Genomic DNA, 15,729 nt, shown 5'->3' on the forward strand with positions numbered 1-15,729 from the left:
AGTATGGCCTAAGCCCCACCCCCAAAGAGAGTTAGGCGCCTAAGTCATTTTATGGCTCTAGCCCTTAGTTCCTTCTGATTGCGTACTGTATATACTATACTCATTACACACCTTCCACAAAATTAAAATACTTGCCAAGTTATGAACAAATAAAACAATCCTTATTTTCACAATATATTCAATTTGTTTGCCTTCTGTGACTATTATTTTGAGGAGAAAACAAAGCTCAACTGTCTGATAATATGTATTCAGCAGATACGGAAATTTTCTGTTAAAGTATGTATTGAAATATATGGTACAAAACTGTCTGAATTTACAATGTTAAACTAATTACTGAGAAGTATAATGTAAGCTGTTTCTTGAGATATGTCACATTTCAGAAAGTTTCTACAGTGTCAACTTTTCTGTCATTTTTTGCTAGGTGTGCATTGATCTTTTTTGTGATATCAATGAAAATGACCTTAAAAACTATAGTGGAAAAGATAGAATTGCTTTTTATGGTTGAAAAGGCAGTTAAATTGCTTTTTCAAGTATTACATTTTTTAAAAATTACATTATGGCTTTGTTCAATTTTGGTTAATGATTTGTGTGAATCTGATGCTCATGAAAGTGACAGATTTATAGGTCTCATAAGTAAAGTTTAAGCCAAGAAGTCACTATGCAAATTTCCTCAAACATGCCTGCCAATGTGCCTCAATCTTGACTTAAAATCCCCTGCTTTGTCTGCCAACTTTCAAAGTCTGTAGGAAGAAGAACCTCCCTTACCCTCCCGACAAATCCTGCAGGCAGGAGTGAAACCACAGTCCCAAATCTTCCAAATTCAACACTTCCTCTTCCCCATCTTGATCATCCATATGTTATATGATTAAAGGATCAGTCTTTGTCCAACAAATTTCCCAGCCTCCTCCGCTTATCCAAAAATAGAGGAGGAGGAGGAGGAGGAGTATTGATAGTGCCATAGCATGTAGAGGTCTCAACGGGGTTGGGAATATATTGTGCTAGGAGCTGTATGAACATTTAGTAAATCACAGTCCTTGTTCCAATGAGCTTACAATCATATGTATATGTCCTAGCTCTATCCGAGTTCCTGAGCTGCTGTGCAAAATTCTTAAAAGTCCTTTTCCTCTCCAAAATAATAGTATGGAAAAATATAAATATTGTATTTATTAATTATGCGAAAGCCTTTTCTCCATGCAACCAGTAAAAACAATGTTCTTTTATTATTTATTGAATGACAAGAGCATGCTCATGCCTGCACAAAACAGAGGTCCCTGCTTCAAGGCACTCCATGAGAGCATAAGGGTCAATATTTGTGAATCCTGTTGCATGATTGTGGCCTAAACAGACAAACAATAGTATTCAGACACATTGTTTATCAATTGACCAGAATATGGATTTATCATTAAGTGGTGCAGCTACTCAATTATTATTACTTTTTAAATAATCAACAGTTCGTTGTTGGCAGGTTGATACTGGTAGATTGCTCCTAAGTCATCTGAACTAAAAGAGGGATTCTTGGCCCTCCAGAAGAAAAGGGTATACACATATTATCAACACAGCATTCCTTCCCAACTGTAATAGCTCTTTGAAAGATAGGCCTTTCAGAGCAATTACAAAAATCTGTTTCACAACCTTATCAAACCATCCACCAAAAAAAATCTTGTAAGTCTCCTAGCATTACAATAGAATGCACAGTACTAGAACCCCTAAAATTCTGATAATTCTTACATTCAGCTTGTATTCCAAATTATCAGTCATTTTTAAGAACGTGATCTTTGAACAAGTGACAGCTCAGTTCTTTGTTTCTCCCCCCATAAATTTTATAGCTCTCAACATTTTTTTTTCAAAGTCACTGATAGTATTTTGTATACTACCTTCTCAAACTTCTCATTTCTGGAAGAGAGACTCTTTGGCAAAGCATATAGAGACAAATTCATCCTTGGCTTGCCTGGATTGACTTTAATTGGGTTACATCATGGTGAGTATGGCTCACTATTTATTTGATTACTGAGTGTAAGCAACTCCATAACTTTGTGAATATTATCTTCTTAAGACAGTCTAGTCATCATTACAAAATTCAAATACACATGATTTTTAGAGGTAAAAGAGTATGAAGAGAAATAGGCACTTTTCAATCAAGTGCCTTAGGCTTCAGCATCTTACTCAAACCTTGCAAATTATGAGGGAAATAATGTTTAGGTCAGCCCAAAATCACTAAACAAGAAAAGAAAAACCAGGAATAACAAGATGATGAGCACAGAACTCTCTGCACACCCATCTATTGTGATTTGTTCCCCATTTTACTGATAGCACAATATCCACAACCCCCCCAAGAATACGCATCTTAATAAAAGCAACACAAGATTATATAGTAATCTTGATATTGCTTTCACAGTCACACTATTGAATTTTTTCCTTTGTAGATTTCCTTTTTCACATGAATACCATCATTAGCTCAAAGTACACTGAAAAATCCAACACCTACAACTAAAGACCTTCTGATCGTGATCCGATATTGCCGTAAATGTAGAGAATGTTTGCACACATTCCCACACCACATCCCAGGATTTTGACAGGCAATATCACTCCACTGGCAGACTTATTTAAATTAGGTCCCATTTTACTTTTGGAATGACCCCATACATTTAAAAAAGAGCATGAGTACCATAGCATCTATAAATAGGAATGGAATGACTTTGCTTTGTCCTACACATCAGCTGTGCAGACTGTAGATCATAGATGTTGCACATACACTACTTCATCATTTCTGTTTCAAATATGCAGGACTGCATGATCCTCTCTTTAGCCACTCTACTGCATTTTCTCTCCAGCCTGGCCAGAAAAGCTAAGGTATGTGTTATGATTATGAATTTAAACCTACTTGCCAGGACCTTATTTTCATAAATCTTATTCTAGCTAAAATGCTATCTGTCAGTAAAAAAGGTGAAAATACTTTCGTGTCCATGCAAGAGTCTGTATAGGAGTCTCTATTTACCTGACTTTACTAAGGAAGAACTACCACAATTAAGAACATTTTAGACTGAAACAACAGTTAACATTTTCATTTAAAAAGTCTTCAGAACTAATTCAATATTCTGCAATTTTATTAATGGGCAAAATTAGGAAAGGTAAAAACAAGAGGTTATTTAAAGCACTTTACTTTGGGATCATTAAATGTCATTTTAAATTACACTTAATTAGTTACTGATTTCAGAGACAGATTACAAGGTAATGTCATGTAGAGGTGCTTAAATGGTAATGATTTTGCAATTTAAGAAATCAAGCATAAAAACGGAGGTCTCTGTAACACTCTGTAAATACTACACTGATAGTTTCTGTATATATTTGTAAAGTTTCTTTCTACAAGTGGAAAATAAAATCCATATTTGTCTTGGCTTTCTTCCAGGTTTTCATAGTTGGGAATAAGCTAAATTTGCTTTCACTGCTTGGTTAGAAAAGTCTTAAGGTAATTAACAGAAATATTGCTGAAGAATACTGTACCTTCCTGGATTTCACCTTTGCACTGAGCCAATATAATTGCTTCTGCCCATGCTACTGGAAGATCCACATGCTTCCCAGAACCTAATGTGCCAAGGCCTGATCTTCTCTGTTTGGAAGGAAAAGGATGAGAGGGGAAAGAAAAAAGCCAAAGGTTTTTTTCTTATATTTAGTTTAAAATAAAACTTTTCCCTCAAGCCAATTTATTTGAAATAAAAATGCTTATTTTAAAGGCATCATTGGTAAGAGTTTGCTGATACAAAACACAATAGCAAGAACTAATGAGGCCGCAATGCTTAATACCTGGGGTTAACACTTAATTAAGAATAGGAATACTTAACTATAATTACAATATTATTACCCATCTTAAGTACCTTGCATTAAAAACAATTAATTACCATCTCTGAATCACAGTAGTGATCTAGCAACTTAGTATAAGGACACTACTATTATTATCTCTGTAGGGCTGAAATTGACAGGGAATCAACAATATGCTATCCTGACAATATATCTCTCTGAAACTTTAGCTTTTTGCAAATTCCACTCTTTCTAGATCAAAACAATCTTTTTGACAGATGTCTATGGAGGATTTCATAGCCAAAATGTTGGGACATTTTTGCTCACCTCTTTTGGTTAAACAAGGAAAACACAATATATTACATCTGATTTTCATAATATTTTGCATGCATTTAGCTCTTGGGATAAATAATAGAAAAACATTTTATTTGAACATTCTTTCCCTTAGATTCCCTTCTACGTTCTTGCAACTGGTAGTATTCATTGGCTTTCTGTACAAATAATTCCATTGTTTTTGCCATTAAAATTAGCCTTTCTCATCTAACCCAAATTTAGCATTGGCACAACAGTGAAGGATGGGAAGGCAACAGCTTTTGGACACTAGAGGTGACAGAATTAACACAATTAGTAAGTGCACTAAGCTGAGGCAGTTTTCCAGCTCTACCTTCCTGTTCACTAGTGCTAAAGGGAGGGTGCATCTTTATCACTGTCAGGGTAAGTATTCTTCTGGAATTGAAACAAATCCAGAATTAATCTGATCAAAATGAAATCTGCACTCTAGCACAAAATCAGCCAAATCTCACTAACATGTCTCTATGAGGGTGCCAGTTGTAGAAGAGGTGTGGGGGAGGAAGAGGTTTGGAACACTGCTAGCCAATGCACCTTTCCTGCCAACTAGAAGGTCCATTAAAAAAAAAAGATAATATTCATACTGAAAATCCATGATTTGTAAATAGGGCCTAAGTGTGCTTCATAATGTATAAATTTTTAATTTGGATGGTAGCAGAAATTATATTAGCACCACAGCCTCCTCTTTAAGGCCTATTAAATGCCAATTATGTCGCTTTTTTAAATATCAAATTTGAATGACCACTGTTTCTACACATGATCTATTTTTGGCTTAGTAAACCCACAAGGAATCATTTAGTGGTCTCACAGTGTCGTGTTTACTGTTTTCACTTTCCAAAACAGTTGCAAACATTTTAATGGACAAAATAAAATGAAACATGAAAACATGTCAGAACAGCATTCCAGGTAAATAGCTAATCACTGCATATTGATAAAGTTCTCTTGAAGAAACTTAAAATAGGTCCATTCAGCTATAAACCAGTGAAAAATCTGTATAATATTCTCCTGATATATATTTTTTTCAAATATTAAGCAATGTCAAGAGACCTAGGTCCAGATCAACAGAGGTACTATATTCAAGCCCTTATATTGGCTAACTTAATATATGTTACAATACACATTGAGAGCATAGATATTAAATACTACATTTCACTTATATTTTCTAATTGTTCCTCTCATCCTCCACAGTCCTTTCTCCCAACAAAAGTTTTAGCTTTGTTTTTTTTAATAAAGAAAATGGAGCATGCAAATGCCATAATAATAATAATTATATAAATGGTTCCTTATTGTGTACACAAACCTTGCATCTGGCAAGCATTTTCTTAGCTAGTTCTAGTAAGTCTTCTTTATCCTGTGGATTTGTTGCATCATTGAACTTCTGAATGAATTTTTCTGTGATTTCCAAGGGATTTCTAAAGAAATATCCAAAATATTGTTGCAGTTATATGTTTCATTTTCTAAATAATAAGGTTCAAAGTGCTATAAAAGTGTCCAAAGAAAGAATTACTTTAAAGCAGATTTTAAAAAGTAAAGGCATGGTATGTTGTTTTTCTAATAAAAAAGTTACTGTACAGTATCAATCTTTACAAACTGTTTTACCTGAAGGCTGCTCTAATTTATGCTATATTTTAACAGAAACAGGGGGTGCTTAAAGTTCAGCCAAAGATTATCATCGTTCAGGGTTGTCCCAGCCATGCACTCACTTCAGTAGTCACACTGGCCCTATAATGGGAGTAATGCCATTGACTTCAATATGGCTAGGATTGCATTCACCCTTTTTTCTCTACTACGCTGGCAGCAGGGAGGCCAGTGGCATATAAGCCTCTACACCTGCAGTTGAGAGGTGTAATTACCAGCTCGGGTAGACATACATAGACTAACTGTACTGGAGCTAGTGCACTAAAAATAGCAATGTGGTCATGACGGCATGGATGGCAGCTTGGGCTAGCCACCTGAGTACATACCTAAGATCTTGGACAGGATTGTGCTTAGGTAGCTAGCCCAAACTGTTGCCAGTGCCACCACGGCCACACTCTTATTTTTGGTGAGCTAGCTTAAGCAGAGCTAGTGGTTGGGAATTATACTTCCCAGCTGCAGTGTAGACATATCCTTATATACTGGGGTGATTCCTTGTGGGTTGGTTAAACTGGTTTCATGGTCATGTTACACCAGCAATGTAGTGCAAAGTGTTGTCTTTTCAAGACTGAAGACAGTCCAAAACAATAGCTCTGAAAGAGATGTGAAGTTTCCCTTTCATTTTGCTAGGGTTTTGACTTTGCAACCTACCAAGGACAATATAAATTACAGCATTATAAACTACTTCACTGCTGTTCAGTTTACCAAGCATCCACTAACAGACACCTTCCACAATCTCACTGCCTCCTATGCCTTGTGATGTTTCAAAAACCACAGATGTCCTCTGCCTTGCTGCCACAACCCCTGGCTTCCTCCCCTGACAACTTCTACAATGCAGCTTTATATCATCAATACACAATTCTGCATGACAATAAATATTTTAAATGTAGGAACAGCAAAAGAGATTGCAATTTACTCTCCTATGAAATAACACAAGGAATACTGCTACCAGTGCAGTATTATTATTTTTTATTTATTTAATTCAATTAGAGCCTCAATTTTTAATTTAAATGAAACTGCTGTACAATTTCCAGTGTGCCACAGAATTTAGGTTGAACTTGGGCAGAGTATTCAGGGCCTTGGCAGTCAGCAGTAGGTATGCTTAGAAACAGTGAATTGGCATCCGCAATTAAGCAAAATGGAGAATTAAAATGAACGTCAACAAGTTAAAGAGACGAGGTGGTATCTTTTATTGGATCAATTTCTGCTGGCAAGAGAGACAAGCTTTCATGCTTACACAGAGTTCTTTATAGCTGCAACAACACTACATCTATAATTAAGTGAAGGCAGGCAATAATTAACCAGTAGATGGCAGACATATATAAGATAGTAATTTCAATATGAATCTGTAACTAGAAAGAAGCGTATGACATGCCTTCAGATTATAGTAATTTAGGTGAAGGCCCAGACTGGGCATCCACAGGATACGGGGTGCACAGTGATGGCAAAAAAACCCCATTTCTTGTCCTGAACTGAGTTCAACTTGGCCAAACCAGAAAAACGGGGCCCATCCTTTTAAAACTTTAAACTTTTTTTAAAACTTTAAAACTTTAAAGTGATTTAAAACTTCTGGTGATTCTCCAGCGTTATCCAAGCTGATTTACAATTTAGAAACAAATCTGAGCCCGGGTCAGCATACTGGCTGCAAAAAAACATATAGGGCTGACCTAAAGCCCATGGAATCTTTCCATTGGATCAAGCCCGTAGTTACAATCCTACATGGGTTGGAGGATGAATAAAAGCTAACATGTTTTTTCCATCTCTGATTTCTATGATTCTGTGATACAGAATACATATCAGAAATAGAAAGTACTGTGAGATTAGACATAGCATTTCAGCTTTCCTCAGGCAGTGGAAAAATGATATATATGTTACATTTTACCCAATGTCAGAGGAAGGTCCCAAGGCAAAATCATTGTCTCTGATCTACTTTTCTATTTCTAGTATAGATTTTACAAATGACTTATGCCTTATCAATTATTTTACACATAATAACTGCACTCTGTGTTGCATTATTGAAAAGATAGAAGACTGCTCATTTGTAGCCTTATGTGTAGAAGTTGAACTGCTTAATTGGATGCTTCTTACAGTCTGTAACAGCTCATCTTAATGAATATTTAATGGAAAAGTAACGTAGCTATTTTTAACCAACAGCTGACTGGTGCAAAAAGGGTCTAGTGACAAAGCATTACAGACAAGAAAGAAAGAAAAAACAGTAAGCAGCTTGGCAGCAAAAACTTCAGCTCCAAAACATTACTAACCACTTCTGTTCTTTAATCAGTGTAAGGACCAACTAGGAGAATATAATGCTACCAGAGCACTACATAAATAGCCAGAGCTTAAATTGAGAAACATTGGTGATTAAAAAAAAGATTTATTTCCTGTTACTCCTGTGGTTTACCAAATATCTACATATCATTTGTCCACATAATTTTTAAAGGAAAAATTATACAGTTACCAAAGTTAGGACAACCAGTATTCTCTCTCCCCATCTTTCTTTCTCTGTATTTTGTTTCCTGCTTCCTTTTTTCTAGCTGGTCCTTCAATCTAATGTATCTATTGCTTTCCGCTATTCATCTTTCTCTGAGTCTGTTACTCTCTCCTTTTTCTTGCACTTCACCTTCCTCATTATCTTGGGCCAAATCCTGACCCACATCACTCACTTGTGAAGTCCCACTGAAGTCAACTGAACAGTTCAAGTGAGTCAAGCAGGCATTATTTGGCTCTCTCTCAATTTCCTTTCCTCTCTTTTTCTAAGGTCAAGCAAGTACCTGCAACATGAATGGAACACAGGTCCATCTTCTACACAAAATACTTTGCACACAGATCCAGCTGAAGAGTGAAATAAATATCACCACAGGCATAGCATTTTTCTGCAGTCATGTTGTATTATTTTATTTCTGAGTTAACTGCCAGAACCAGTTGTCCTACAGTAAGTGAACTACAGGCAGTAGCCTGAGGTCTGGTCAATACGTTCCCAAGCTGATAAACTACCTATTTGTTTATTCTTGATAGAGTATCACCATGGAGATCCTTCTTGTAGTTACAAACTGCTTCTTGAAAAAAGTAAAAACATATAACACGAATATCAATTTTTTTTTAGCGCAAACTTGCTTTTGATCACTATCATTCACCCACTGCATTACAAAAATTGTACATATGTTCACAGAAAGCACAAGTTGCAGATCAATGGACCTGACAGATATAAAAGGTTTTCAAGTAGGTTTTTCTTAGGGAACACGTGGATATATCTAATGGCTCAACTTTCTATTATATTGTAAATCTCTGATTTAGGATTTATGCCTTCTTTAAGTGGTTTCCTTTTCGATTGTAAACTGGATTTACATATCTCATCTGAGATCCTAAATTTCTGAAAATTTCACTAGAACAAAGAGAAACTGTAAGAGAGTCCAAATCAAAATGGAGAAGAGTAATTTGGTTCTGTGTGATCAGCTTAGGTATTTTTTCAAGTTTAAGGTTGTTGTGCTGTGGCCTTATCCAGCAGAAAAAACCCCAAAACTGTCTCAGTAAGCCAGAGCCTATCATGAATACTGGGTCCAGTTATGGTGTCCACAATTCAAGGTGTTAATAAATTGGGGAGGGTTCAGAGAAGAGCCATGAGACTGCTTAAAGAATTAAAACACATCCCTTATAGCAATAAACTACATAAATTGAGTTCCTTGAGTCTAACAAAGAAAAGGTTAAGGGGTGACAATCACAGTATAGAAGTACCTTCTGGGGAACAAATATTTGCTAATGGGATCTTCAGACTAGCAGATGTATGTATAACACAGTGGCTCTCAAACTTTTTTACTGGTAACCCCTTTCACATAGCAAGTCTCTGAGTGTGACCCCCCTTTATAAATTAAAAACACTTCTTTAAATATTTAACACCATTATAAATGCTGGAGGCAAAGCTGGGTTTGGGATGGAGGTTGACAGCTCGCACTCCCCCCACCCATGTAATAACCTCACGACCCCCTGAGGGGTCCTGACCCCCAGTTTGAGAAACCCTGGAATAACAGAATCCAATGGCTGGAAGTTGAAGTTAGACAAATTCAGACTGGAAATAAAGCATATGTTTATAACAACAAGGATAATCAATTACTGGAACAGTTTACCAAGTATCATTGTGGTTTCTCCATCACTGGCAATTTTCAAATTGAGACTGGATGTTTTTTAAAAGATATGTTTGAGTTCAAACTAAATGGTTTTGGGGAAGTTCTATGCCCTATGTTATACAGGAGATCAGACTAGATAATCACAATGATTCTGGCCTTAGAATTTATGAATGTTTGATTTCAGGATCTTCGGAGTTTTGTAAGATCTTGTATGTTTTTCAAGGGAGCTGTGCCAATTGATATCAGCTAAAGATCTCAAATCATTTAGAATTTATCAAACTGCATCCATGTGACCAATTTTCCCATACCGCTAAAGTAAGTCACAATGGTTGGGGATCTTGGCCTTAGACTTCAGTCTACTGAACATGCTTCATGTAGAAACAAGCCATTTGCATTACAAACACGTATGCTAATCAGACCTGGTGTCTTCAAATGAATAATAAAACATCATAGGCATAGTTTGGGGAGTGCAGGGGGCATTGCCCCGCCAGTGGCAAGGCATGGGAAGATGTCACATGCCACTTCCCCCCGCCATCATTTCTGCAAGTGCCGAGCTGCCTTGCAGGGCTTGCTTTGCTCAGCCTTCCCCAGGAGGGAGGTTTCTGTCCTTCCCACACTGTGTCTCCTCCCGCGTGCCCTCCACCGCACATTTCGGCTCGCCGTGAGCCAGACAGAGTAACTTCTTCCATGTGCTGCAGGTCGCTGCTTTGGCTGCTGGATGCCGTCTCCTTGATCCTAGTGCCCACCCCTTTCCTGTACAATGGTTAGTGCCCATGGGAGACGGGCAGGGCACGGAGGGTCTGGGGGAAGAGTGGGGGAGAAGAGAGAGTGGGATGGGGCAGAGCACAGTGGAGAGAGAGGATGGGGAAGAGAAGGGGATACAGGAATGGGTGGGGGGAAGCAGGAGCCTGGAATGTGGTGTCCCCTCAGCTGTAGCAGCAGCCCCAGCAGGTGACAACAGCACCAAAGTAGGGACATCACTGCAGCAGCCAGTGCTGGAGTGGCTGCCAGCAGCAGCTGGGGCTCCCCCATTAAGCCAGCCCATCCCCCTCCCCAGCACCAGCAGCCCAAGTACCACTCCAGGCGGGAAGAGAGAACCAGTGAGCCAAGGGAACTGGCTTCAGTATGCACATGTGTGCATGCATGTGTGTGGCGTGCTTTGCCCTCCCCAAGATAGCAGTCAAACTACACCTATGTAAAACATGTTGACTGAGTTAGATACCAGCTAGATGCCTAACTGATGTGAAAAGGGCAAGACCAATATTATCTGTAATAGGCCAGTTCTAGGTTTTGCAATCAAACATTCAAATTCCCCAAGCATTTGGATTAGGATGAAGGGATGACTGGGAGCAAGCTTTCCATGAAATGCCTCTAAGGTGTACCTGACGGATGTCATTATTTTGTTGCTTCTACTGGGATTGAATAAATTTTGTTCAAGTCTTATGCACATCCAGAGTTGAATGGCTATACAGATAATAAGGTGTTAGTCAACTCAAGAACTCTATACAAGAAGTTAATGATACATAGAAACTGAAACTTAAAGAAACTTTGACCACATACTGTTCTACTGGAAATAATAAAGTGATCTTACGGTTTATATTTAAATTGCACTTACGTAGGCTTGTTACTGTGGATTTCATATGAATGACTTGGCAAATATTTTCTCAAAAGTTCCTTTTGAAGTTCTTTATGTTGTCTATTGGATAATATTCCAAATCTGTGTGTCACTGGCACTTTAATAACTGGCATCTTCTCATACTATAATCAATCTAAAATCACACAAAACAAATACAGAATACATTACAATCCACTAAACTGGGATTTTTGATTGCATCCCCACTAGCGAGAGAAACAACTATTCACAATCTATATGTGAAGACACATATCTTCTGCAATATTGCTGTTCCTTCTCATAGGAACATGAGCATGCTCACCAAAGATGACAGTTACACTTTCTAAGAAAAACCATAACAAGATAGTCATATATGACTTTGGGCAAGTTGTTTCAACTCTCTGTCCAATAGCTTCCTCATCTGTAAAATGAGATTAACAGCATTTGCCTACTTCACAGATGGACAGGGAGGCGTTCAAAGAAGGGAACTGTTAGCTATACCCATTAATTATTTGAGACTCTTGGATGGAAAGTGCTACACACAGTAAGTGCAAAGTATGATGCTATAAATGGCAGGGGGGGGGATGAAAATAGACCCTGGAGGTACCTAGATAGTACCATCTATCTACTTACTGCACATTTGTATGAACAAAGGAACTTTACTGTGATTAATATGACTTTAAAGACTGAATTTTCAAATAAGTCTTGTTCTGGTCTCTAAAGTTGTACCCAAAATTTTGTACACACAATCATTTGAAGCTCAAGAAACAACATGTGTACATGCAAATCTGGCAAATGTCATTTGCATACACAAATTCTATACTTTGTGGCTGCAAATTATTCTACCTAGACAAACGAAGATGCAAGCTTAGAGGCTGTTTTTGAAATTGTGGCCATAGAGATCTGTTCATATGCACAGAACACAAATACCTACTGCATTACAGTTGTAATAATGTGAGGGTTCACTTATAATAGAAACTGATAAAGATAATATAACAGTGTCACTTGTTAATCCTACTAAACTATTAAATCCATGGATCTACACTGAATCAATGGAAGACAGAAAATTCAAGTATGAAACTCTGACATAAAAATGTTTTCAGCCCTATCTCTGTTGTATCTGAAGTTTTCAGGTCATTTCGGGCCTGATTGAGCAAAAATATGTGACTTCAATAAAATTCAAGCCTTTGGAAGCACACTTTTTACCAAATCATGCCCAATACCACCCACTAGCCAGCAATATACAGGTAGTCCCCATGATGGAGAACCATATGTAACCTATCCATAGATGTAACACTGATTTTTTTGTATGGCTTTATCAGATTAAGTCCGACAATTAACAATATTCTAATACAGTTTTTTTGTCTCAATGTACTTTATTTTGTTCATTTTAAAGAGGTGTATATAGCATATAGCCACAAATAACTGAGGCCAAATTCAGGCAAGACACCTTAACACAATCAGGAAGAGCAGGCAGCTAATGAGTTATTGTGCTCAGAAGCAGAAGGGATACATTCTGTAGCCCAGAGCAAGCTACCATGGCTGGTAGTAGTTTACAGCTCAGAGTTGGGAGTGAGTCTGTGGAGAAGGACAAGCCAGAAAATGATTCATAAGTGGTGAGTCGAGGTGGGAATTAAGACAGCAGCTAAAAACAGAAACCTGAAAATCTTGTGAAGATTGAGCACAGTGAAATTTTGGAGGAAAACAAGGAGAAATACAGCCCTCTTCTGGCCCATCTCCGTTGTGGTTAAGTTATATACTGATAGAGAATGGGCTATGCCCTGTTCATATTTGGCAGAAACATACATGTAGAAATCCTTATTCACAGCCAGAACTGTAAACACAGATCTTTCTCTCTTTGGAGAGGAAGCAGTATAGTGTAAGTTCCACTGCTTGAGTTGCTGCTGAAACTTTCCCGTAAGTGCAGGGTTATTTAAATAGGTAGCATTTGGTTTTTAGGTTTCAGAGTAGCAGCCGTGTTAGTCTGTATTCGCAAAAAGAAAAGGAGGACTTGTGGCACCTTAGAGACTAACCAATTTATTTGAGCATAAGCTTTCGTGAAGTGAGCTGTAGCTCAAGAAAGCTTATGCTCAAATAAATTGGTTAGTCTCTAAGGTGCCACAAGTACTCCTTTTCTATTTGGTTTTTAGTTTGGTTGGCCAGTTACTGAATTTCCGTTTAAGGTGTACTTACCTCCAACTACCAGCTCCTCCTGTTTATAAGTACAAAGAAAGAAAGAAAGAAAGAAAGAAAGAAAGAAAGAAAGAAAGAAAGAAAGAAAGAAAGAAAGAAAGAAAGAAAGAAAGAAAGAAATCATGATTTTTAACTAAAGACTGCTGAGGTGAAGACTGCTAGCTAAATGTTGGTTTGGGTTTCTTTTTTTCTTTTTTCTTTCTTTTTTTTTTTTGCATTTGTTAAAACAACAAAAGAGTTTAATAGCAGAACTTAATCAATATAAAATATTCAATATACAAAATCCTAAAGTACAGAAAATGTTTATAACATACACACAAAATTTAGAATGTTTTGCCATATAAAGAGCTGTGAGCCAAAAGAAAATTATAAATGAAAAAAAATTGTCATTTATCTACTCACTTATGCAGAAGAATTTAACTGAGACTGTTAAAATTAACTTAATTTAACTGAGACTGTTAAAAACTGAGACTGATAAACTCTTGATAAACTGCCTTATTTTTATGGCATTGAGCAGAAACTTCATACAGAATCTTCAGCTGGAATGCAAATTTCTCCCTTAAAGGTTATTATTTTTCAATACAAAAAAAGCCACTTTGGATTAAGTTTCAAACTATTATTTTAAAGCTAGAGCTTTTTTAAAAAGTAACTAAATACCAATTATTAACATAGAACTTTTGGTATGAACTATCTTTTTGACAATGACTAAGATTTTTAAGTTTAGAGACACATTTTACAACTGCACAGCCTCCACTTTTCATTCTTTTTTTTTCCTCCAAGGATTTAACAGTCTTTACTTCATGAAATATTCTTAAAGAACTTGCCTGATACTGCATTACAATGTCAAGAAAATAAAGAATTTGTCAATTCAAGTCTGCTGAGGCCACTTATTAAGGCAAATTATGATGGTAAACAATGTCAAGGCAAATCATTACACTATCAAAATGCTGTCAGTGTGAGATGTACTAACATCAAAATTTTAATAAAGACAGAAAATGAAACAAAAATGGCTAGTAAAATAAATAACCCTTATGAATCATACAGGGCTTTTGCTCTTCAAGGTTCTTATACAAATTAACCAGTCATGAAGAATTTAAACAAACTAAAAAAAAACCCAAAACCCATGACCCAAAAATTTTGTGTTAAGTTTAGCACAGTACCCCAGCTTTTCTCAATTTTGTTTAGAGGCTACAGCATGAACTACATGAGGCTAAAGCCAGCTTGCTACTGCAGTGGTGAGCAACTGTGGGAAAGAGGGTGTAAAGAGAATCTTTTGTCCTTGCACATATTGTCAGGCAAGCCACACATTTAAGAGAGTCCTGGGAGGAAGAGCAAGCCTCTGCATCATGTCCCCAGGAGGAATGGATCTATGGCTTGGAGAAGTGTGTTTAGCCATCCCAGTCAGTGTTAGTTAGCAGGTAGCAGGCATCTACATATAATCTACCTCAGAAATGCATCAAAGTGTGCCAGCTTGTCTTCTGGAATCCTGTTTTACCCTAACAGGATTGCTAGGGCAAAGGATGTACAGGCATCCTTCTAATTATGTTTCTTCTAGTTATGGTGCCAGCTGGGACAAGATTTGATCCCAGGTCCTTTATCAGAATATAAAAATGATAGTTTACAAAAGGCCAAATCCAACACCCACTGCAGTCAATAGAAAGTTTCTAAAAATTATGGGTGTTAATTTTCTAACAAAGAGGTATTGCACCCATGCGAGATATCTCTATATTGGACCTCATTAAGAAGAATAAAAATGAATTGATCACTCTACTGGAATTTGGTGGTTGTGTAAGGTCATTACCAGATTATATTCAGGATGGGCAAAAAGAGGGCAGTCCCAACCACTAACATATATACTTGGTACTGCAAAATGGCTAATTTCTACAGCTGAGGAATTATCAGCAAAATAGATTGGAAGAAAAAAATTTGACAGAAGAGTGTAAATGAAAATTGAGAGCCGTTGAAGAATTTATTAGATGGCCAAAATGGTTTAATTCCATAACTGAGAAAGAAGAAAACTTTGGG

General features: G+C 37.0%; 1 protein-coding gene across 1 annotated transcript in view; it reads right to left on the reverse strand.

The window, feature by feature from the left end:
• The window catches only part of TMEM232 (transmembrane protein 232), a 141,823-nt gene that overhangs the window by 108,302 nt on the left and 17,792 nt on the right, over positions 1-15,729 (reverse strand). Inside the window, exons 2-4 of the mRNA XM_048851252.2 lie at positions 11,515-11,668; positions 5,444-5,555; positions 3,502-3,607 (exon numbers count right to left, since the gene is read on the reverse strand). Of these exons, the coding sequence (XP_048707209.2) occupies positions 3,502-3,607; positions 5,444-5,555; positions 11,515-11,648 (352 nt within the window). The 5' untranslated portion in view covers positions 11,649-11,668. The remainder of the gene's footprint in view (positions 1-3,501; positions 3,608-5,443; positions 5,556-11,514; positions 11,669-15,729) is intronic.

This window comes from Caretta caretta, chromosome 5, assembly GCF_965140235.1.
Source record: "Caretta caretta isolate rCarCar2 chromosome 5, rCarCar1.hap1, whole genome shotgun sequence".
Taxonomy (NCBI): domain Eukaryota; kingdom Metazoa; phylum Chordata; order Testudines; family Cheloniidae; genus Caretta; species Caretta caretta.